General features: G+C 44.6%; 1 protein-coding gene across 1 annotated transcript; it reads right to left on the bottom strand.

Annotated features, from left to right (window-relative positions):
• Positions 1 to 102: 102 nt before the first annotated feature.
• cped1 (cadherin-like and PC-esterase domain containing 1) lies at positions 103 to 22860 on the bottom strand. Its single transcript, XM_087830385.1, has 21 exons — positions 22134 to 22860; positions 19130 to 19304; positions 17418 to 17512; positions 17256 to 17340; positions 16999 to 17068; positions 16782 to 16929; positions 16507 to 16640; positions 16137 to 16209; positions 15457 to 15597; positions 14958 to 15062; positions 14774 to 14877; positions 14639 to 14691; positions 14021 to 14207; positions 13275 to 13443; positions 2550 to 2649; positions 2306 to 2442; positions 1979 to 2199; positions 1789 to 1890; positions 1443 to 1530; positions 1222 to 1368; positions 103 to 1132 (listed from the first exon to the last, which is right to left on the bottom strand). Exons 1-21 carry the CDS (start codon positions 22326 to 22328, stop codon positions 911 to 913), a joined length of 2751 nt encoding a protein of 916 aa, XP_087686511.1. The 5' UTR covers positions 22329 to 22860; the 3' UTR covers positions 103 to 910.
• Between the last annotated feature and the right edge of the window lie 717 nt (positions 22861 to 23577).

The raw sequence follows: 23577 nt of genomic DNA, 5'->3' as shown, positions 1-23577 counted from the left end.
CAACAACCTAAAATCTGTCCCAATGAAGCTAGAGATGATGATAATAATAATAATAATAATAATAATAATAATAATAAAGAGAAAAAGATGAGTTTTGTCCACTGATGTTTTATTAAATGTTATAAAGCCATAAGTGAGACGGTGTTTAAAAGACTGAGTCTGTTAGAGTGAAGACGTTGTGAGGACCAAGCACTGTGGTTGTGAATGTGTTCACAGTTCAGGATTAAAAACTTTTTTGTTTGACTTTTTGTTTTTTGTATGAAGAGCAGAATGAGCACAGTCATAAAAAATATTAATTTCTTCTGTTTTCAGCTTATAAAAAGACACATTATACATCTGTAGAAAAATATAGAAATATAAGCAGAGTCATAAAAGACGCTTCTGTCACGTGATGAAGAGCTTTCATCGAGTCTTTGGAGCTAAAACTGGTCTGACATACAGAATCGATCAATCAGTGAGGCCTGAGGCTAAGTCTGAATCAGGAAGCAGCTGCTTGAATCCACGCTAACTCATATCACTGTCAAACACACGGGCCAGCGAGAAGCAGCTGGTGCAGTCAGCAGAATTACAGCAGAGGATTTTTCTGGTTCTGAAATGGAAAATCCCAGCAGAAGGTCAGAGATTAACAGTCCTGCTGCTGGGACTGAAATGCTGTAAGCTTTAAACATCTGCGAGCAGCAGGAACCAGCTGAGCGCTATCTCAAGTAACCTCTGCTTATTAGAAGCCAGCAGCTGAGTCTGAGACCCTCAGCGTCGCGTCGGATTGGTGCTCCTGAGCTGCACAGTGATGCTTCTGTTCATTCTGAATAATCCACCTCCACCATTGAGTCCCCCACCCCTCTCTGAAGTCCACGTCCTGGAGGGGGACAGGTGACTCTCCCGCAGGATTCACCTGGCCCCTCCTAGGTGTTCAGTTTCGGGTAATGGGACACAGGCGGCTCAGAAGGATCTCAGAGTATACTTGGTTCACTGGTCCTCTAACACGATAGGTTGTGGGTTGAGACCCCGCCTCCTGCTCCGTGTCTGGCAGGGTTGATTGGCTGCCAAGTGTATGTACAGTTGTCTCTGTTCTGGTCGTGTTCGCGGTGGACGTTCTGTCACTGGAAAGTTTTGTGGACCAAAACTTCTCCACCTGAGAAAACAGAGCAGAACATCAGCTGTGAGGCCTGCAGCCCTGACCATTGGAAGCACTTCGTTTGCTGATAAATAAAGTTGTGTTACCTCGTGAAAGTGACAGGCACAGCGTCCCTGCAGGAACTCTTTGTATCGACCCATCGTGATGCTGAACGTGTCAATCACTTCGTACCCATGATGCTTGGCGGTGGTGATGATGTCGTCGTTCTCCCTGTATAGGTCCTGTATCTCTGTCTGAAATATTGATCAAAGAAAGCAGCTTTAATTCCCATAGAGGGGTATGAATGACAGCAGGAACAGGAACCTACCAGACTGAGAGACCTGATCCCGTCCACAGGCAGATGGAAGCCCATTCCTAAAGACTTCACCACCACCAGGATGTTACTGAGAGATTCACTGAGGAGGGACAGAAGTAACCTCACGTTACCATAGAAACCAGAGTCCTCAATAACATTGCTAATCCCGAACGCTAAACCCCGGGTTAGTGTCTTTACTGAAAGGGTTTCTCATGTTACAGGAAATGCAGGACTGGAGTACAGGTGAACCTCAGGGATCAGCGTTAGGTCCTCTGTTCTTTAGATCAGTGTAAGCCCATATGGAGATAACACTGTGGTTTATACTGTATGTAGGTGGTGTTACACTGTGTCTCCTCACCTGTCCAGCACTTCACTGACTGTCCTCAGGTGATTGGTGTTGAGCCACTGGACTCCTCCCACCACCAGAACTGTTTGGTTAGAGTTCACCAGAGGCTGAGACCTTAACAGACAAGAACAAGAAAAGTCACCTGTTAAATATCTCACGGCTTCATGTAACATCCCTCAAAAGTGGATTGTTAGGACCTCACCTGTTGAGCAGCTGCTGCAGAGCCTGCCTGAACGTGGGTCGCTGCTTCTTCTCCAGCCAGAACTGAGGATAGTACGAGTAGCTGACCAGAGTCCGTCCTCTGTTCAGGTTCCTGTAGACCAGCGTGTCGTGAGCTTTGCCCCAGTCCTCCAGGGTGGAGTTCACCCTCTCCATCAGGAAGTACATCATCCCACGATTTGTTGAGTCCCCGATAAACAACAGCTGAGGAGCAATGAGAGAGCTGGTGATGTACCTCCATCAGGACGACTGCCACAAACTGAGACATCTGAGATGGACTGGTTCAAATCAGCTGATCAGGTGACCTTACCTTTCTGTCCTTCATACAGTCCTGCAGCAGTGGGTGGTCCACTATTGGGTGATAACAACCATCTGCCTGCCAGGAAACTTCCCTCCAGTCGCACGTCCTGTTGTCAGAACAGCTGAGGCATGGAACAACCCAGAGTCCTGTCAGGCAGGTGAGACACACAGGTGAGGTGGCGAGAACAAAAAGTCACTTGACTTAAATTTGATGTATTATCTTAAGGAAGCAGTCCACTGGCAGGACCTCAGACCTGACACGTGTCCTGAGCTGCAGGCATTACGTTGACTCTGGGATTCGCTGTGGGGCTGAAGACCGCAGGAGCGATCCGGCTGGACCAGCAGACCGCAGTCCTGAACAACAGACATCAAACTGTGACAAATTTGCAATCAGCACTTCCAGGAAGTTCTGAACCTCCTGTGTGCGATTTCTGACTGCAGTACTCTGCAAATACTACAAACTGTAAATATAAAATGGCAAATGGACTGGTTCTTTTTTATACTTTATTTTATTGTTTCATATTGTTATTTGTTTTTATTCTTTTTAATTTTGTGAAAATTAAGCACTTTATGATTTTTATTTCACAGATTTTTATCTGTGAAAAGTGCTATATAAATACATTTTATTAACTTCTTATATAGCATTTTTCTTCTGTATCTGAGCGCTCAAAGCACTTTACACAAATTACCTTATTCACAAGCACTTTTTTCGATGCCCTTTTGTGTAAGTACTTTCTATCTAACATTCATACGCATTCAAACTCCGATGGATGCATCGAAGAGCACACAGACTAGAGGAGATGGGGATCAAACCACCTACTGATAAGTAGGTGATCTGCTCTACCACCTGAGCTACAGCCACCCCAAATAACACACTTTACTACCCAGAACAGTAATAGTGGAGGAATTGAGATGTTCTGGACACAGATGAAGAGAAAACAAAGGAACCCTCAGAGGAAGCGTCAGTCTGAAGTTTCCTTTAAAACCTGAAACTGAAACGAGTTTTTACTATTTTGTTTAATAAACACTTTACAGCTGGTTACATTGGTAAATCGAATAGATTCTGTTTTCTACTCATAGAAAATTACACATGAAAAACTTAAACACATGAATGCACCATCTTTAGTTTTAATCACTGGGTTTGATTCCCTGCAGGGTCAGAGGTCGCGTCCATCCCAGTGAGCTTTGGCCTCTGAAAGTAAATCTGCTGTTTGAGATCTGAAGCTTCTCGCTGTCAAACACCACGTCTTCTTCTTCATGTGCTCGCTGCTTCCTCCCTCAGAGCTTCTCTTTCATCCTCCTTTGTGGATCCGTCCCCATCCTCCTCTGCTCAGAGGTCAGGAGTCAAGCAAAGCGATCCACGCTCACCTCAGAGTCCCCGTGGGAGCCTCCAGGTCTGGCGCAGACTTCACAGCCACCGCCATCACAAACGCTGGCTCTTCTTCTTCTGCTGCTGTTGCAGGTTTCGTCGTGGCGGCGTCACATTCCTCACGTCAGCGGCACAGCTCGCAACAAAGTGCGACAAGAAAACTTAACAGGGATTTTCTTGTTCGTACCTTTGCTCAGTGTACACGCTGCTCCGAGATCAGCTCCAAACACACCGCCTCCAGCAGCAGCGGACCGTTTGAGGCCTCGCCGCCGCCACGTCGCCCCCAACTCTGACTTCATCGAGGCCGCGGCCACGCGCTCCTCTTCCTCACTCGGACTCAGAAGAGCAACATGAACTACAGCTTTTAAAACTGAGAGAGATGTGAGCCTTTCCTTCTGATCAGAATTTAATTTCTGCTTCAAACTCCATCACAACGCGACGAGAGAGCACAAACGTCACTTTAACCATGGCGACAGCTTTTGTGTAAAAGCAGCAACTGAAGCCTGATGATGTCAGATAGGACGTGCAGTAAAAAATGATTTGCTTTGTCAGAATCATTTTTATAACTTCAGAGGCAGGGCTTTTTGCCTGGATGATAAAAGAAAACTGTATTTTATTTTTTTAAACTATCAACTGGGAGTTTAAATATGCAAATATAATAAATAATTAATAATAAATAATAATAATAAATAAATAATCTCGTGTCCACAGGATAGTTAATATGACAAAGGTCAGAATCGTAATCAGACATTTTCATGTTCAGTGAAAACAGACGGGTGGTGCTGAGTTGATGAAGCTGATATTTGTGCAGCCACACAGAGCTGATAGAGTGCCACAGAGCAAACGCCAGATCACAGGTCTGAAACACTCGTCAAACATTAAAAACTAAATGAATTTGCAAATGAATGTGTTCTCTTTGCGAATGGCTGTTTTTTTTGATGTGTCAGAGTGCCGTAATTTCCTGCTGATAATGAATGTGACGTGCTGTTTCATGCTTAAACCTTATTATTATTCCTAAACAGGTTAATTTTTTGGATATTTTATCAGTTTGTAAACAATATTTTCCTTCATTTTGGAAATCAAAATTTTGATTTTTGAGTGCAGTTTTTATTTTCAGTAAATAAATATTTGATTTTTTTAATGATCACACTATAGTTCATTTCACATACACTAGACGTTTATGATGTACATTATTTACTATTAAATAATTTCTAATAAAACAAGAATAGAAACAGGGGAGACCAGGTATGGTTATAACATGGGAAGAGTTGCAGCGGCAGGAGTTGCACCCATTTGGGATGAGACATCAGGGTTCACCCACTTCTATCCCTGATTTTAAACGGGGGTTGTCACAGGCATATGCGGATATTACTGAGAAAACAAGAACAGGAAAATATTTTTTTCACACAGCTGAAGATTAAATATGATATGACTTAGAGTACATTAGTACTTAGTGAAGCACTTGCTAGTTTCAAACCACTATGCTAATACAATTAGCTAAACAATGACTGACAGGGGTGGGGTGGATTGTAACATGGAAACATGGACCGAGAGGTGTACCTGCTGATATTTGACTGACAGATCAGTGATGAAGGAACACAATGAGCTGATACTGCAAATTACTGCAAACGCTGACACAACAGCAGCCCAACAATCTTCCCCGTACTGGTTACAGGAGCAGTAATAAAGTTTTCTGTGAGGCACAGGAGAACCAGCCAAGCAGCAGACCCATGTCATGGACTGACTCCACGTCAGGCAAGATGACAAGGCAGAGAATACTAGCATAGCCGCCTCAGCAACAGAAAAGCTTTTTGTGTCAAGGTACATTAAGTGCTATTCTTTCTTTGTTTCAGGTTCAAAAGACAGACGAGGAAGGAAAAGCAAAAATGCAAGAAAGAATATGTCAGTGAGGAATGAAGGCAAAGAGAAGCAAAAGAAGAAAAACCTGCCACAGAAGTGTCGAACTCTAACGCTGCTGAGACAACTTGTTATAACATGGCACCAATCTGCACTTCAGGACAACCAACATCCATTTATCATAACTGTGAAAGGGATTAAGAATGTACACACACACTGGCACTGATTTTTATACACATAATAAAAAAGCTTTCAGACCTAAATGCTTTTCACACGGTAACTGTTCCTTAAGAATTCATACTGTCACGAAAGTTTGTTCTAGTACGGTACACTAATTTACACAAAGCGGTGTGTTTGAGTCGTAGTTCAACACCATGTTCTCTGTTTTTGCTTCTTTTATTTAACAGCTAACGCTGGTAGTGTTGTAACAAAGGAATGCCGCGTATTAACCATGTGAGAATGTGTGTGTGTGAGTGTGAATAAATAAAAGAGAAAAAGACAAACTGCTGAACATGAAAAGAGGATTCTGAGTTTTTTCTCCGCCTGCAGGAATGAGGTGTGGGTGGGGGTGGGCTGTTTGTGTGGTGTCAGCTGGAATCCATCATAGAGGAGCAGAAACACTCCGATAATCCTCCCATGTGATTGCAGAACTGATCTCAGGTCTGAGAATCTTGGTAAATCCGGATCAGCGCTCATTAGATCCTCTGAGCCGCCGCCGCCGCCTCCTGTGGGAAACTCAGACCTCCAAACGGAGCAGTGGGTGGAGATGGGAGAGGAGGAGGTCTGACCAAACCAATTGAGAAGAATCAAACACACACACAGCAGTCCAAATACATTCAAAGGAACATCTGCAGCAACATCTGCCTGCTGACGGGGTTCATAACCGGAGAAGTGGAGGTGTGGAGGCATTCACACAAGATGCTTGGACTGAACCATTAGTGCACATGCAGGGGGTAGGCTCATGCAGGCCTGTAACCCAGAGCTGGGGCAGAGGTGGACATGAGTGGGTAGAGACAGCTGGACTCAGACCAGCGCTTCAAAAGGCTCATCAGCTCTGAGGCGGGTGGAGGGCGGAGGGCAATAGCAGAACACGGCATTGAGGAAGATCACGACAACGAGCAGTGGAAGATGCAGACTTTAAATACACAAGGCAAATGAGGGAACAGAGCACAGCTAAACATAGTCTAACTAATAAGACAGGGAAGCCAAACACAACATCCTGCACACAGGCCAGGAGACTGTCAAAGTAAAAACCAAGGTAAGAGCGAGGGACAGAGAGAGAGAGAGAGAGAGAGAGCGAGGGAAGGAGAGAAAGACAAACAGAAATTACCAGACATGTTGGGCTACACAGTGAAATAACAGGGAAACAGACAACTTAACATGGAGACAAGACTGAGTTCAAAGAAGGACACTGGGACAGGAAACTAGACACAAGAGGACGAGGAATGAAAAAAGAAAACCTCCGATAACAAGCTGAGATCTGGGGATACAAACAGATATCAGAAGTATAACCAAAACAAGGACCATCACCTCAGAATATTATATAAACCAAAATCAAAAATCCAAAAGAGAAAAAATCCCGGTACAAAACCCAGGATCATGACAGGTGAGGGCGGAGGCGGAGGGCAAGCGCGGAGCTGGGTGCAGCTCAGGGCTTGGGAGTGGCTTTGTGGTCGTTCTCTGAGCTCAGCTTCATCTGAAAGTTGATAAATAAGCTGCTGCTCTGCGTTTCCACAGAAACAAACAGGCCTAATGGGATCACGCTGCAGACAGGAGGTCAAAGGTCAGAAAGTCACAGCCAAAACATTTTGTTCTGTTTAGGTTACGAATGAAAAGCTCCTTCACGCTAGCGCTCCACATCCCACACAGTCCAGAGAGGGAGGAGGCGGAGCCTCCAGAGCATGATGTTTCTGATACTGATCCATCAGCTCTGGCTCACTCGCCTGCAGAGACAGGCTGGAGGTCTGAGACGTGCTGGTGTGCGCAGGTGTTCTCAGAGACATTCACAGGTGAGATGTCCTCACAGAGCTCCAGCATCACAAACACATACAACAATGAACCCCCACCCTGCTGTCTCTGAGCCGGACACTGTTCAACATCGTCTTTAGCAGACCAATCAGGACATGAAGGTCTTTGTCCTCTCAGCACACTGTGAGAACATCTGCAACAATGAAACATCTGGATGACACATCTGGACTGAGCTACTGCTCTCACAGAGGAGCTGAAGGAGTGGGTGGGTGAGGGGACCAGCTAGAAGTGATTTATTCAGACTCACAATGAGCTTCAAACAACAACTACAATCCTCACAATCAGCACACGTCTCTGGACTCTGATTGGCAGCAGCTTAGGATCCAGGGTCACGTGTCTTCAGGTGAGCACAGACACAAAGATTAAGCTCAGCAGCTCCATCAGATAACCAATGAAGACATGACTGTAACATGATACACTCACACACACACATACGCAGGAGTGTTTATAGTGAGTCTTTGTCTTCACTCAGTTTAACCTGCAGAAACTCCTGAGGCCTCAAAACTCTTATTGTAATAATAATAAAAATTATTATTCATTTCGTTATTTTTATTGTTGTTGTTTTTATGTTTTTGCATTGATGCAGTGTTATCTTTAGTGCTCGTCAGCTGACTCGACGTTTTACTTTTAAATGTGAGTACAGGTTTGATTCCAGTGTGACTCTGCTCCCACCTGCTGGAGCTGCAGATTGTCTGCAGAGAGAAGCAGCCAACGCCCACTCCTGAGCACTCCACAGAATCATCACACTTCAGTATTTCTCCCGTTATGTCTTCCTGTCTGAGTTTAGTTATTAGTCTTTGAGTGTGTGATGCATAACAAACACATGCTAAACACAAGCTCACATTCATGCACATATCAGCAAACATCTACACTGACTCTGACTCTGACTACTGATCCTGGATAAGTTACTGGTGACCTGATGAGCCTGCTGGTTGAGCATCAATGAGCGCTGTGTTCTCAGGGGCCAACCAGGCCCACTGAACTCCGCCCTCTTTCGAACTGTTAGCCCCGTAAAGGGATGTGAGAGGAATTTAAAGGCAGAAACAAATGGAGCCAACATTTCATTCTTCTCAGAGTGTCGAGGTCACGTCGAGATGGTTTACTGAGAGCTGGAGCAAAGCCCGGAGCAGACATCAGAAAACACCAGAGCTTTTTTATCAAGCTGATCAGATTCAATCAGATTTACTGAAGCAGTAAAGTGTGAAGGAAACAGATGTCAAGACAGACAGAGTTTTCAGTGCCAGGCCTGATCTGCTGTGTTGCTCTCTGACAATTATAGTTACAAAAGCAATAAATGACCAGCAGATCCTGCCAAACTCATCTCTTCACCTTATCTGTGCCCTGACTTACTCTAAAAACCAGATAAAAGATAACAAAAAGAGCCAACAAACAACCCAACAGAGTTCAGGCAAACACTCACCTGTCCTACCTGTGCAAACACTGGAAACTCAAAAAGGGCTCAAACATCCAGGCAACAACTCACATTTGTAACTGGAGTAAGCAGAAGGTTTGAAATCAGACGTAACACAGAAAATACACCTGTTCCAACCTTGTTTTACAAAATCCCGGACAAACCCCCAAATCATATAATTCTTATAATGGAGGGGTGAAGCATCAAGGAAGGCAGAATGAAATAAAATAATTATGGAGACAGCAGTGAATTCTGTATGCCTGTGAAGCTGATGTAATAATCAACACAAAATAATAAACAACAAATACATGTGCCCCTATCCTGGGTCATTTGACTCAGCATTTTGAGTTTTAATATATTTTGATGTTTATGGTTTATGTTTAAGTTCATTAGGTTATATAAGTTCATTTTTATTATGCCTAGGTTGCTGTTATAGTTCATTGTTTATTAGATTACCCTAGTGTCTTCACCTGGTGTGTTTACGTTTCCCTCGCCCTTCGTGTGTTTCATGTCTGTGTGTCCAAGCTCGTGTTGTGTCTGTGTCTCATTATGTTTCCTGTTTTATTTTGAAGAGGTCTGGTGTCCCATGTTCATTGTGTTTAGTTTCACTTCCCCTGTGTTGTCATTAGGGATGGGTATCGTTTAGGTTTTATCCGATACCGGTGCCAAACCGGTACTTTTGAAACGGTGCTTAAATGGGCTGCTGCTGCCATCATCATCCGTCATCATTTCTGCTACACTGGCAGGGCTAGGGACCAGGACTCTACTCTTCGGGTTCTTGGGGGATGTTGCTAACTCCGGGTCCGATAACAAGCACCACACCCGCAGTAGACGTGCTCGGTGTGAGGTCTTGGAGCAAGCTATCAAATATGGTGCATTTCTTGGCTTTTAAAAAAACGCTATGCGTCGCCAGGTGTTTCATCAGATTCGAGGTGTTACCTCCGTTGCACAGTATCACCTTAAAGCACTTGTTGCAGGCTGCTGAGTTTGCATCTTTTGCTGTGAAGTACAGCCAGACTTTTGACCGCTTCGCCTTGAGCATTTTTAATCTGTAGCTCTGCTCTAAAAGAACGTATGTACCTGGGCCCGCCTACTATCCTGGGAAAGGTAAAATGATTGGCTAGAATCCAAAGTGTATGACACCGGTAACCGGTTGTCATTATGTTCATCCCAGTCAGCTGTTTCCCCATCTGTTTCCACTTCCCCTGATAACCTCCTGTGTGCATTTAGTGTGTGTGTTTTCATTCATTCCTCGTCTGATCGTCTGCTGTCATGCCATGTTCCCAGGTCTACATGCCAAGTTGTCGCGTTTAAGGTTTTTCATGTCAGGTTTTCATGTTTATGTTCAGAGTTGTTTAATGTTTAGCCTTAGTTCACCCAGTTTAGGTTAGTGTTTAGTTTTGCCTTTGCCCCTTGTTTGGTATTTTTAAAACCAGCCTTTAACAAACGGCTCGCTTTCAGTTAATATCAAGTTTGTTTCCACGCTTTGTGTTCTCTGCACTTGGGTCCACCTCCTCACTCCACACAGTCTGCTTCAGCCAGACTGTGGCAAAACGTTGCTGTAATTGGACCAGAATTTGTGCATTTTGCTGTAAATGATGAACATCCTGTTAACAAAGCTCTCTGAAATTTCCTGAATGGTTGTTTCCATTTCCATCAACGGCATCGAAGAGCTTGCTGCTGTGTTTCTCACCATTTAGCTTTCAGAGATTATTCAATCAAACTATCACAGAGTGGGAATCCAGGTGGTAATTAGGCCTTATTGTTATTGTCTGGATTTTTCAGGGTAACGTAACATTTCGGGGCTCTTCCGGGATTCTGAAACAGGAAGTCCGAAAACAGCTTTGTGTCCTCTGTTAGCTTCATCTTTGGTGACTAACATGATGAGAGCAGCTTCAGCAGACCTGATCAGACTGATGGTATAACCAATGTTCCCTCTAATTTTTCATGTGTCTGAGCGAACACACAAACTCCCTGAGCGGTCCCTTGGACTACTGTAAGCAACAGCAGGCGTGTGCACTGTGGTCACACCAGCATCGAACCCATCCAAGTTACATGGTTTATTTAAATAATCAAATTACAGCATTTACATTTATGTTAGACTACTTTTAATTAACTGCTTTAGCCCACTTACAATGGAAATTTTAAAAAAAAACATATTGAACTTCAGTCAGAGGAAGTCACGGTTGCCAAAAACATTTTGAAGTTCAAGAGTGAGGCTGGTGCCATTCCAGATATGTTAACATTGTACAATCTTCTGGATAATCAGATCTTCCCCACACTGAAAACTGTTATTCAGGTTGCCCTAACAAACCCATTTAGCAGATGTAGTTGTGAAAGGTCTTTTAGTGTCTTGTGTCAGCTCCATGCCTGGCTGAGAAGGATCAAGAGTCAAAGCAGACTCCAGCACCTGGCTGTGATGTCAGTTGAGAAAGAGATGCTTGAGAGACTTAACCACCAAAATCCGACATAGACAGATTTGCCAACCTCAAGGTGAGGCGACATAGGTTAAAATAAAAGAAAAAATCTGCAGAGCCATAGTAGTATCTGCAGTAAAGATCTTTTCATACATTGTACCATAGGCCAAGGTGTCTCCATTTTTATTCATTTTTATTAATATTTTGTACATTTGTACATTTCAAGGACTCTTCTATTTTTGGAGTGTATGATGATGTGTCTGTATTATATTATACAAACACATTAAAAGTGAATCTCTGTTCAAAAAATGCACTCAGTTTACTTTTTACTCACTATGAGCATCATTTATTATTCTCCCCCAGTAATTAAGGTTAGGAATAACGTTATGGTTAGGGATCAGGTTAGGTTTAGGGCTGGAATACAGGGCTGGAACGTCTATTACCGCGGGACCGTCATTCCACTGGATTTCATCCATAACCCACCGCGTACCATAAGAACGCGGAAGGTCACCTTTCGCGTTCCTCAGGAATGCCGCGGGACGTGACAAAACGTCGAGACGTTACGCCTCGGGAGTGACAACGGTCTGCATTATCCAGATGTAAATAAGCATGATTACACAGTTACACAATCGTACCAAAACTCTTTCCTGATAGTTCCCACTTTCTCTTTCGTATCAGACATACTGAGACAATATTCGGGATAAATAACCATGAAAACAATTTATTTATTCAGTTTAGAGGTTTACACATCACATCATTATAATCATTGAGCCTGTTTCACTTGAGTCGTCTACTTGATGGCGCAGTAGAGCAAATGAATCATCACAATGCTTCAAACCATGAGTGGACCAGTTGGATGGAAAGCTTCAGTTCACCACGAGGCTTCATCTCACCATCACTATTGGTCTCTCTATTTTCTAATGTCAATGTAAGAATCACTTAGAATATATAAAGCTCTGACTTGTATTATGAGTCTGTGGTCTGGGAGAGAGTCCTGTAACTCTCTGTCTGCAAAATACAGTATATAAAGACCAATGTTGGGCAATTAATTATATAGTTACTTCTTCAAAAAAGTTACTGAGTTTTGCAAACAACAAGGTTTTTTGCAGCCGTTTACCTAAAAATGCAGCCAAGGCGTTTTTTTAAACAAACATTTCAAACTATTTACAGAACAATCAGCTGTTCTGCATCAAATTTGATGCCACACAAATTATTTGTGCCACTCCAAAAAATACTTTCTGTCCACTATGAGATTATGAGTAAATATAAACAACGGTAGTATTCAGGAAGAAAAACAAACACTGCATATTTTTTTATCACAACTCTGGTTTTACGTGGCCTATCAACGAAATTTAAAAACTGGTATAAAGTCCACACCTTTTCTGTCAATTGTTCCGTCTGTCCTGCTCACATCTCCAATGGTTGTCCACGTTGTCATTAACATGGCTTCACTCCACATCAGCCACGCCGCTTTGCTAGCTAAAACACCGGTGTCGGCACATAAGGACGCTGTCATAGCCTGTCAACGACGTTGATTAGCTGCGTATATACGTGAATGTGAATCGCATGATTGGCTGGACTATGGGATAAGGGAATGGTTCTCCCATACGGGAGCAGCCAGTCACTTACTGACTAACACTGCAAAACAGAATTGTTAACGTATTTACTTCAATTCAGGTTAGAATTTATTTTTTGTGCGCAACGCAGATTTTTTCTGCGCAGAGACCGTGCCAGCAGTGCGCAATTGAGCACGCACGCAGCTTAGAGGGAACATTGGATATAACTGATCCCTTCAACCTCATTGAAAGAGCAAAATACAAACTTAAAGGAGACTTTGTGTTTGAAGGAATGAATGTCACACACCCTGCAGTCCACCAGCTAACAGAAAAGCTCCTACCTGCACAAAGCTGCACATCACGTGATATCCAAACATGGGCAGGCTGGGCCGACTCTCCCTGTAAACGTGGACAGTGTAGATGGACATGATAACAGGCTCCGGGTGGCTGCCGTCCATCACCAGGATGCTGATCTTGCTGTTGCCGAGGCCAACCGGGTAGTTCGCCATCCTGAAGGAAGAAACTTCTTGTTAATCCTGCTGTTGTAAAAGTGGCTGCAAGGAGGTGCTCTGAGGTTATCCTCTGTGAAAAGGAGCAAATGGAGCTACAAAGCCAGATTCACATTTTATTTGAGTTTCATAAATCCAGCATGGATCACAAATCTAAACTGAAATAAAACAACTCTTGTGTCCCTTCCTTTTTCCTTATAAAAGCCCAGCATAATACTAATGCATGACAAGGAGTCCTCCCTTGATGGCACCTGTTTCCAAACCATGACTCCAGCCGACGTTAGCAGCATAGTTAAAGCCCAGAAGAGAAGTAGTAGTAGCTAGTTGCTGTCAGTAGGCTGCTGCTTGCTTCATGCCCCAAATCAAAATGGCGAATGCTATAGAGCAGTTCATGCTCTGATTTTACTTCAATAGAAACGTGTTAAAATAATCTAATAAAGGAAGTACATCTGTTGTCTCGGCTCCTGCTTAAACATCTGTCCAATCAAATGTCACATTTCGAGGTTCCTTTCATTCAGGACTATCTCGACTGCACCTTCTCTGCTGTAACCTGTTGGTTTTTACAGTCCTGGTCTCACCTGGGACCTCTGTGTTCATCCAGGTGGATCCTGCAGGCCGAGCTGACAGGCTCCGGCCGGATCCGAACTGTCATGGTGTCAAAGGTCACCTCTGCGTGGTACTCCTTCACCAGGGGATGGAACGGGGGGTTCAGAATGAGGGGGGGGTCTGTGTAGATCTGTCGAAGGTGGGGGTCCACACAGAGACCTGAAACAGAAGAATCAGCATGACGTTCGATCTCAAGGTTCTACTTCACTTCACCCATGACACCCACCACTAATGAACAGAGCTTTCACAGTAGAGTACTGAGCAAGTCCCGCCTAGGAAGCCCCTGAACCTGTTTGGGGGTAAAACCATCTCCTGTTTCCTCAGGTAGAAACCAAGCATCATCCTCTAAGGCTGAAGCTAGAACTCCGTTAAAGAAAAAAACTTTGCGGATGCTGTGATCACACTTTGGCTGCATGGATCAGAAAGGGTGTGAATGGCTGTCTGTGTTAGCCCTGTGACAGACCGCGTACCTCTACAGGTGTAACTGCCTGTTGCCTTGTGACACCTAGAACAGGTTGTATAGATTGAGCAGCATCATGTGACCACATGTGTTTCCAGATGTCAGGACAGGTCTAAAATCCACATCTCACCTTCGTCCTGTGAGGAAGACAGAGCTGGCTGCTGACTGGGCGGTTCGTCTGTCCTGTGGGAACATCAGACATAACCCTTCAGTGAACTTCTAAGTTCACACACAATGGATCATCTCACACCTGTGAGCCTCTTACCTGCAGCTCCTGTTTGTTTTCAGCTTGTAGAAACCTTCGATCTGGGTCAGGAGGTCAGAGAGGCCACGAGGCAAGGATGAGGAGGAGGAAACACTGGGAAAGAGCTGTAGTGACAAACAAGGCACACACACTCAGTTAACACTACTGAAGAAGAAGATGATGAAGGAGGCGGGGCTTAACTAACCGGCTGAAACGCTGATGAGGTCTTCATCAGCAACTGAAAGTGCAGCAGAAGAAGAAACTCATCTTCAGACAAACAGACGCCAAGTGTCCCTGTACAGCCACCGTACTGACACACACACACACACACACACACACACACACACACACACAGAGTCAGGTGGGTGACATTTAATTTTTTTTATTTATTAATAAAAACAAACAGAATCTTATTTTTTTTTATGAATAAAATAAATGTCTGTAGGATGTCCATCAGTTTTAATTCATTTTAAACTCTGCTGCTTTTATTTATTTCATTTTATTTGTTTTGGTTAATTATTCAAAAAATATGCTTTTTATTAGTTTATTAAAAATATTTATTCTTTTTCTACACATTTTATTGAGAATTTATTAATTATTTATTGTTATCTTTTGCATTAAGTATTCATTAATTATTACTTATTCATTAATTTTTTTCCTGACATGGAAAACTCCTACTCCTTTAATGACAACACGCTACTCACCTGGCTCCCCTCCCTCTCCGAGGACAGGTGTGAGAGTGGCGGCAGCAGGAAGTCCAGCGTGTCCTCCAGGATCAGGTCTTTGGTGATCTGTTGGTCGAAGGCATCGTTGCTCAGAGCTGAAACGTTTAACTGTGTGTCCACCTGAAAAGGAGAGGCAGACCAATCATAGAGCAGCTGAGGTCAAGGCGCCCTCTGCTGGTTATTCACCTGAACACCTCAGGCTGGTTGTATGTTTGAGGTCCAGTAAAGTGTGGTTATTCTCAGGTCCAGTCAGAGAAGGATGCTCTGCTGGGTCATCATGTAACTCAAGGGTGGGCAACTCCAGGCCTCGAGGGCCGGTGTCCTGCAGGTTTTAGATATCACCCTTGATCAACACACCTGAATCAAATGATTAGTTCATTACCAGGCCTCTGGAGAACTTCAAGACATGTTGAGGAGGTAATTTAGCCATTTAAATCAGCTGTGTTGGATCAAGGACACATCTAAAACCTGCAGGACACCGGCCCTCGTGGCCTGGAGTTGCCCACCCCGATGTAACTCAACCTCCAGGTGTCTCAGCAGCTTGAAGCTTCTTCTCTTCTTCATGAGTTTGAGACCTTTCACCCAGAGGAGGCAGAACTTCTCTGAAGACCAGCTGGAAGGCTGAGCTGAACTTGAAAAGTTAATGGTCAGACTCTTACCTGGACTACCACAGGTGTGACAGAGCCGCTGAAGAACAAAGTAAAGGTGAGCAGCTGGAAGCACAACACACACCTGAAACACACAGTAGTGACAATGTGAGCCACCACTGGGCACAGACTGCACACACTCAGTAGACATGACAGATCCAGTTTGAGGCATTTTCAAGTTTTCAGCACAACAGACACCCAGACACTGCACCATCCTTTCTACCCACCTTTCTTTCTTACTCGCTCCCTACTTTTCTACCTTCATTTCTTTCTACCTTCCTACTTTTACCTGCAGTTTGAAGCAACTGCAGACAGACAGGTGTGTACTGAATCTGGATTGTGAAACAGGAAGTAAAGTTAAGAGTTTCAGCTCAGAATTCACCTGCTTATGGTTCGCTGCTTCTTATTGGTTGATGCTGCAGCCGCCTGCAGCACTTTACTTATCACCTGCTTCACCTGCCTCAAAGCCTGATGGGAGGCTGCTGGATCGAGGTGCTGCAGCAGGAAGTCCCTGAGCTGACAGGAAGAGGAGGAGCTAAAGGCTAACAGCAGTGGTCAATGATAATTTATCGTCCCCAATGGGAAACTGATTTGCAAGTGAAAGAGGATGTGCTAGCAGTGAAGTGTTAGCAAGTCCTACACAGGAACATGTTTTACCTTCACAGGTTGGCCCCTCGGATGCTGAATGGTCATTACCACGCTGATGTCATGCAGGAAAGAAGTCAGCGGGGTCACTGAGGTTACCAGGACATAAACATTCACCATGGCAACCAGAGCAGGAGGCGGGGCTTGGCTGTCAGGGAAACTTTAGAGAAACAAGAAACGTTACCTCACAGAACTCAGACAACTTTCTGTCAGCTGGTCACATACAAACCTGTCCAGAGGAATCTGCACCTTCTGATTGGTCGATCCACAGGCATGAGGGTTCATGGGTAAACTAGACTCTGAGAGAAACAGCAAGAGGTTAGCTGAGACCTTCAGATTAAAGCTCAGTTCCAGGAAGTGCTCTTATTTGGCAGTAATGTCTAATGTTGGATGAGCACAGATCATGCGACTTAGGCCACAATCAGCTGATCTATCACATTTAATCAAGATCAATAAGCTGATTTGATTTACCTGCTGCAGACTCACCTGTCAGCTGGTAGTGTGTATAGAAGTGACACAGACCTCCACCTACATTTGAAAATGCCTCTATCAGCCCAGGCAGCAGGTTCACCTGAGCACACACACAGTTTAGCTGTTATGTCATCAAACATGCCGTCAGTTGATACAGACAGGACAGGAGGGGCTCACCGTCTGATGACGCTGCAGGTGAGAGAAGGAGATCCTCCTCAGACAGCTCTGCTCTGACGTGCTGAGGCACAGCAGGAGGCTCCACCCACCAATGCCTGTAACCATGGAGACACACAGAAGCCTCACCTGTAGTTCAGTGGAGTTTTATTCACAAAGCGACAAATCACGTCAGTCAGGTAGATTCAGATCAACGGCAGCCTGTGAGGGGCATCGTCTTCTTCACACTTTCAGAGAAAATAAAAGAGCCACCTGCACGAGTCACAGCTCGCCCCAAACTCTGCACCTTTAACTGTGAAAGACCACAGAATCCAAAACCACCGGAGGCCTTTTCTACTTGTTTTACACAAAGAAAACGGGAACATGTGGAAGCGATTGTTGACAGGAAACGCTCTGCGGTGGGCTTTTGGCTGGAGCTGTTTGGTTTCAGCAAAAAGAGAACGAAGCAGGATGTTCAACACAGACAACTTTACTTCAACAGTGGGACCATGCTCAAGCTGTGAACCAATAATACACAGATTTAAACCTGATGTCCATCCATCCATCCCTCCATCCCTCCCTCTCTCCATCTGTCCTTCTGTCTATCCATCCATTTGTCCATCCATCTGTCTGTCCATCCATCCCTCCCCCTACAGTGAAGACGAGTTGAGCTTCTGCTTCGTCTCTTTCTGTGTTGTTTTATGACCAAACATGAGCTAAAGGAACTTCCCGTTCCAGCTTCCTGTCATCCTCGGTCTCCAGAAAGCTTCACTTCATGCTCTCAGGTTTCTCTCAGCTTCTCCTTAAACCTCAAGCTTTACTGTCTCACTGCTCCTCAAACATAGGGGGACACAGACGACACAATAATATACCTGCCACTGATCAGGCTAGGTTATTATGTAATTAATAAATAATAATACATGACTAAAGCCAACATGTTCTTACAGGGATGGTGTAAACAAGGCCTCTGGTGATACTGATATAATGTTTCTTAACACTGATCTTACAACAAACATATAGTGTAATGAAAGGAAACATGGTGATGAATCTTTGATGAAGGGTGTTAAGTACATATCTGATAGAATCATCCAATCAGAGGTTCAGATCTCTTTGCCTCCACAGGATTCAGTTGATGTGGTAATGAACATGTGAATAAATCTGCATTATTATTGTTACCCTCACATCTCCCTGAATTGTTCATGATGTTCAGTGCTGTTGATAAATCATCTCTGAATTTGACATCAGCAGCTGGATGATCCTCTGGTCTGTTTTTTTGAGGCGAAGTGGGCGGGGTTAAACCCAGAGTGACAGGAAGCATGGAAGCCCCTCTGTGCTAACACAGACGGAGGCCATTTTTCGGTCTTGTGCGTGCTCATGTTTCTCTGCCGTGGCATGCACTACTGAAGTGATTTTCCACAAACACTCACTGAGGTCCATCTGCTTTCACAGGAAGTCTCCACCCTCCTCCACCCACAGGAAACCCTGACCTCTGCTCGCTCATGTCGCTGTTTAAAGCTCCAGCAGGGCAGGGCCATCTGAGCGCGCTCACACTGTTTACATGCTTGATATACAGAGACTGTGTGTGTGTGTGTGTGTGTGTGTGTGTGTGTGTGTGTGTTTGTCTTTCTGACAGGTTGAAATGTTTAAAGAATGGTTCATTCAGGATCAGATTCAGAGTGTTTATATTCCCAGCAGCACCTGAAGCCAGCATAGCTCCCCCTCAGATGTATATTTACCCTGCGTGCTCCTCAGGAAGCTGCTGGTCTCGGCGTATCTGGACAGGTGGACCTCGTAGTCCATCTGCTGCAGGACTCTCTGGTACAGCTGGACCTCGGTGTCTGAGGTCGGGTGTCGCCCCGTCAGAACCACGGCCCGGTGCCGGTGGGGGGTCCTCTGAGACGAGAGCTGCAACTGAGGGGGCGGCAGGAGTTTGTGTGAATCAGAATGCGAATCAGAATACTTTATTAATCCCTAAGGAAATTATGTGGGTTACAGTTGCTCCAAGACAGTAATAGACTAAACTCTTTAAATAATACAATATGTTACAGAGTTTACAAAAGTACAAATTGGTGTGGAGAACATTTTTGTGATAGCTTTAAGAGAGTTTGACACAGCTGAATGACACCCGGCATGGTAGAGCTCCAGTTCATGGAGCGCTCAGAGATGAACATTTAAACCATGAAGCTGTGTTAGCCCTCAGACTAAGGTGAGCTTGCCGCTCTGATGATGGCTGTCTGCACACGTTCAGCCTGTCAGGTGTTTCTTCTCACCAAAGAAGAAGAAATGCAGTCAGCTCAGGCCTGCAGCTCTGAGGCTGGGATGCAGTTTTCCTGTTGGGTCAGTGGCTGTGATGTCAGCCTCACACTGCTTCCTGTTATGCTTAATCTAACACTTTCAGCTTCCTGTCAGCTGACACAACGAGGCAGCAACGCTCCACTGTCTGGACTCCAGACAGATCGATCACAGACAGTTCTTTATCAACTGGGATTTTTACAGAGAAAATTCCAGATTAACTCAGCAGGAGGAGCAATATCAGACCATGAAGCCCACATTCCAGACTGATGGACCAAGTCACATGACCCAAAACACCCTCATCACACCCCCTCCCCAGTTTTAATGTCTCACTCAGTTTAATGTGATCTGTGATCCCAGCGTGTTCACTGCTACAGGATTAGAAATGAGAGAAATGATTTTACACATAAATACATTTGAATAATGTCATTATAGCAAATATTAAAACAAACAACAAACACAGATTTTTAATTAACCTCTCCGAACAGCCAATCAGAGTCCAGCTGATGGATCAGACTGTTTCAATTACGTTAACCCGTTCAGGACCCACTGACCATCACCCATGGACAGGACTGTATTTTCTGGTTAGTCAGAGTCTTTTCAACCTCTGAGAGCTCATGAGGTAACATGGTGTTCTTGTCATGGTCCTCTGCTCCTGTCAGACTGGATTAAAATAGATGTTGAGAATCTGCTCCCAGCAGTAAATCCTCACGTCTGACTGGAAGCTGTGGGGAGGAACCAGAGAAGTGAACAGCTGATGGCCAACAGCTGAGAGTCAGCTGACACGAGAACAACATCGACCTCTGACCCTGAAGAATGGTCAAAGAAAAACCCAGAAACTTCCCGAAAGACCTTAAAAGGTTTCATATCACGTGAAGACACCAGGGACGGCCTCTCAAACATCAGACACACCAAAGAACCCTGAAGACACAAAAACAGAGCCTAGAATTTCCTAGAGGTGGAATAATCAGGCCCTGCATCACCCAGACACCAGTACATACCACAAAATACCTGTAGTATTCATAAAAACCTGAAAGAGTCAGGAAAGACCCAGAACCCTCCTGAGAGACTGAAAAATACCCCAAAATACTCTGAAAGAGCAGGAACCCTGCTGAAGTCTGTGGAGACCATTGTGTTCAGGGTGACCTGCACGGTGAGCCCTCCTCTGCTGTCGCTTTAATTCTGCGGAGGTCGAACGGCGCACACAGCAGAAATACAACATTCAAACCTTTATTTAAAGGATTTTTTTTTACGTCTTACACACTAATAAAGACCATTCAGATGTATTGATGAAGTTTGTTTGTCTTCATGCATAAATACTCAATAATAAATTCCTTCTCAGCTGTTCACGTCCTGTGGGTTGGCAAAATGCTTTATCGATAAAGTTTTACTGAGCCACAGCATTACGAAGATGTTACAGCTCTTCTTGAGTGGTGTAAATCTAAACTCATTATCAAGTTTTCAGATGAAGATGGAATGAAAGCTCATTAAAGCCTCAGCGTTACTCCAACTCTGACCTCTGAGCTCTGAACACGACACTCAGTAAAAGGTGAAGGATGAGCAGACAGGAGTTTACAGCCCTCATAAAACAAACCAAACACTGTGAGTGTGTGTGTGTATGCATGCGAGTGTGTGTGTATGTTTACACTCTTGTTATCTGTCAGAAACTGGATCCTCGTGGCAGAAATATTTCTATCGGGACACCAAGCACCAGGACACACTTAAAATACCCAGAACACATGCCGACTGGATTGGCTGGCTCTGATTGGTCCATGCAGCTGTCAGTCACCCCGTGGTAAAATAAAACCCTCGTGCTCACAGTCGTTCATCCGTCTGTGTCTAAAAATATAGCAACAATGAGACAGAAGGAGCCTCGGCCCAGCAGGAATCCTCCTCCAGTGGATGCATTCAGAAGTCCATTCAGAAATCAAAACATTTTAAGAAGACTTCACTCCACTCTGCTGTCTCAGGGTCGTTCACATGTATTTGAAGTGTTTTGGTTAAAACAGAGCTTTGGGGTCATTTTGGGTTCAATAATAAAGTTTATGTGAAACCAATGAGACAGTACAGTAATAAAGTGCCTTAGGAGAGATCTAAACATGAAACACATTTGAGGAAGTTTTAAAGCAATATGATTTTCACTAAACTCTGACACATGATAAAGTGGAGCACAGTTTGACAGAGTTTAACTGGAGTGAAAAACATAGTGTTTGAAAGGTGACGGTCATCTAAGACTCTGGAAATAATCAAAACAGCCTGACGTTTGGTGATGGGATAGTGGGGCGGAGCCCTCGGGTGCCTGACCCTCACTGGCTCAGTGCAGCTGCTCCTTAAATGTTTGCTTTTGTTTAAAATTGAGTTTGGTGAGCAGCTTTACTAAACTGATGCTGGTGGGGGTCACTGTGGGCCACTCAGAATGACGTCATAGTGTGACGCAGGTATGCTCACCTGTGCGTGTCTCTGCAGAGCCTCCAGAGTGCACACGAACCTGCGGGTCAACATCTGGAGCGAGGGTACCTTGTAGCACACATCTGACCGCACCGGCTCGTCCCCCACCATCAGGTACACACAGAGTGCGAGCAGGAGCGCGAGCAGCAGCAGGGGCGGGCCGGAGCGCCGGCGGAGCAGCGGGACGCACCGCATCACCGGAGCGCGAGCTTCACCGTATCTCCGTCACCTCCATCACCTCCGTCAGCTCAATCTGAGCCCACTTAGGTCAGCACAGAGCATGCGCAGTTTGAATCCTTCATTAGAAAATAAAGTCCTGCTTTTACGTGTCCCGAAGACACGGGTGCGCGCGCAAGAGAGGCCGTGACTGCCGTGCTGCTGAGCCGTGCGCGGAACTGAGATCAGACGGAGGAGCCACGAACTCCGCAAACTCCGAGCTCACTCCTTTAAATGGACACTGTATGACTCCTCGAAGTCAAGTCTGCGCCGTCCTCCCCTCATTATCTTCTCCTACTCCGTCTAAACTGCTTTACCTCCTGCGCTGGAGCCACGCATCAGGCTGGAGCTGCTGTGGAGTAGCGGGACACCATCTGGTTTGAGTTAAAGCCAGCAGCAGGAGGAGGAGGCTCCGTGGTCAGGTTTCAGGTCCTGGGTCCGTCCTCTCCTCCAACTTTTCTGCACACAAACAGGAGGAAGCTGCTTTTCCTCCTCTCTGCCAGGAGTCTGCAGGAGGTCAGCTCCTCCTCATCCAGATATTTCAGGCGCGCGCACTCCACGTGCGTGTGTGATATATATATATATATATATATATATATATATATATATACACATATATATATGCGTGCGTGCTTGCGCGCGCGCGAACATGCGTGACTATGTGAGTTAAAAAGCTCTCACTGTTTCTGCTGACCAACAACTTTCAAACTGCATCTTTCTACTCTAAAATCTGGAAGACTGGCTGGCCCAGAACTACAGCTGGCTAAACGTTCCTATACCAACGGGACCCCCACACCCACCCCCAGAGCTATTAAAGGGAAATTATCCACAGAACTGTAAACATATTTATCTGCTATTTTGACCCGGGAGTCTCCTGGCTGACCTCTGCCGGACGGTAGAGGAACTGCAGCTACATCAACTAATAAAAACAAACTATAAAGCAATGATGTGAACTGGCTCTGTGGTCTTCAGCAGAGGTGGGTAGTAATGAGTTACATTTACTCTGTTACATTTACCTGAGTAAGTTTTTGAGAAAAATGTACTTTTAAAGTACCTTTTTTGCACAATACTTTTTACTTTTACTTGAGTACATTTGTGAAGAAGAAATGGTACTTTTACTCCGCTACATTTGCAAAATTTGACTCGTTACTTTTTAAAAAAAAGAAGATAGAAAAGTATATTGTTCTAACAATATACTTTTCATGTTTGTACAATATACTATTATGTT

The sequence above is a fragment of the Neolamprologus brichardi genome, chromosome 17 (genome assembly GCF_056152115.1).
Source record: "Neolamprologus brichardi isolate AB-2024 chromosome 17, ASM5615211v1, whole genome shotgun sequence".
In the NCBI taxonomy this organism is placed as follows: Eukaryota; Metazoa; Chordata; class Actinopteri; order Cichliformes; family Cichlidae; genus Neolamprologus; species Neolamprologus brichardi.
Note: the sequence above shows the minus strand (reverse complement) of the source record. Positions and strands in the feature narration are given on the sequence as shown.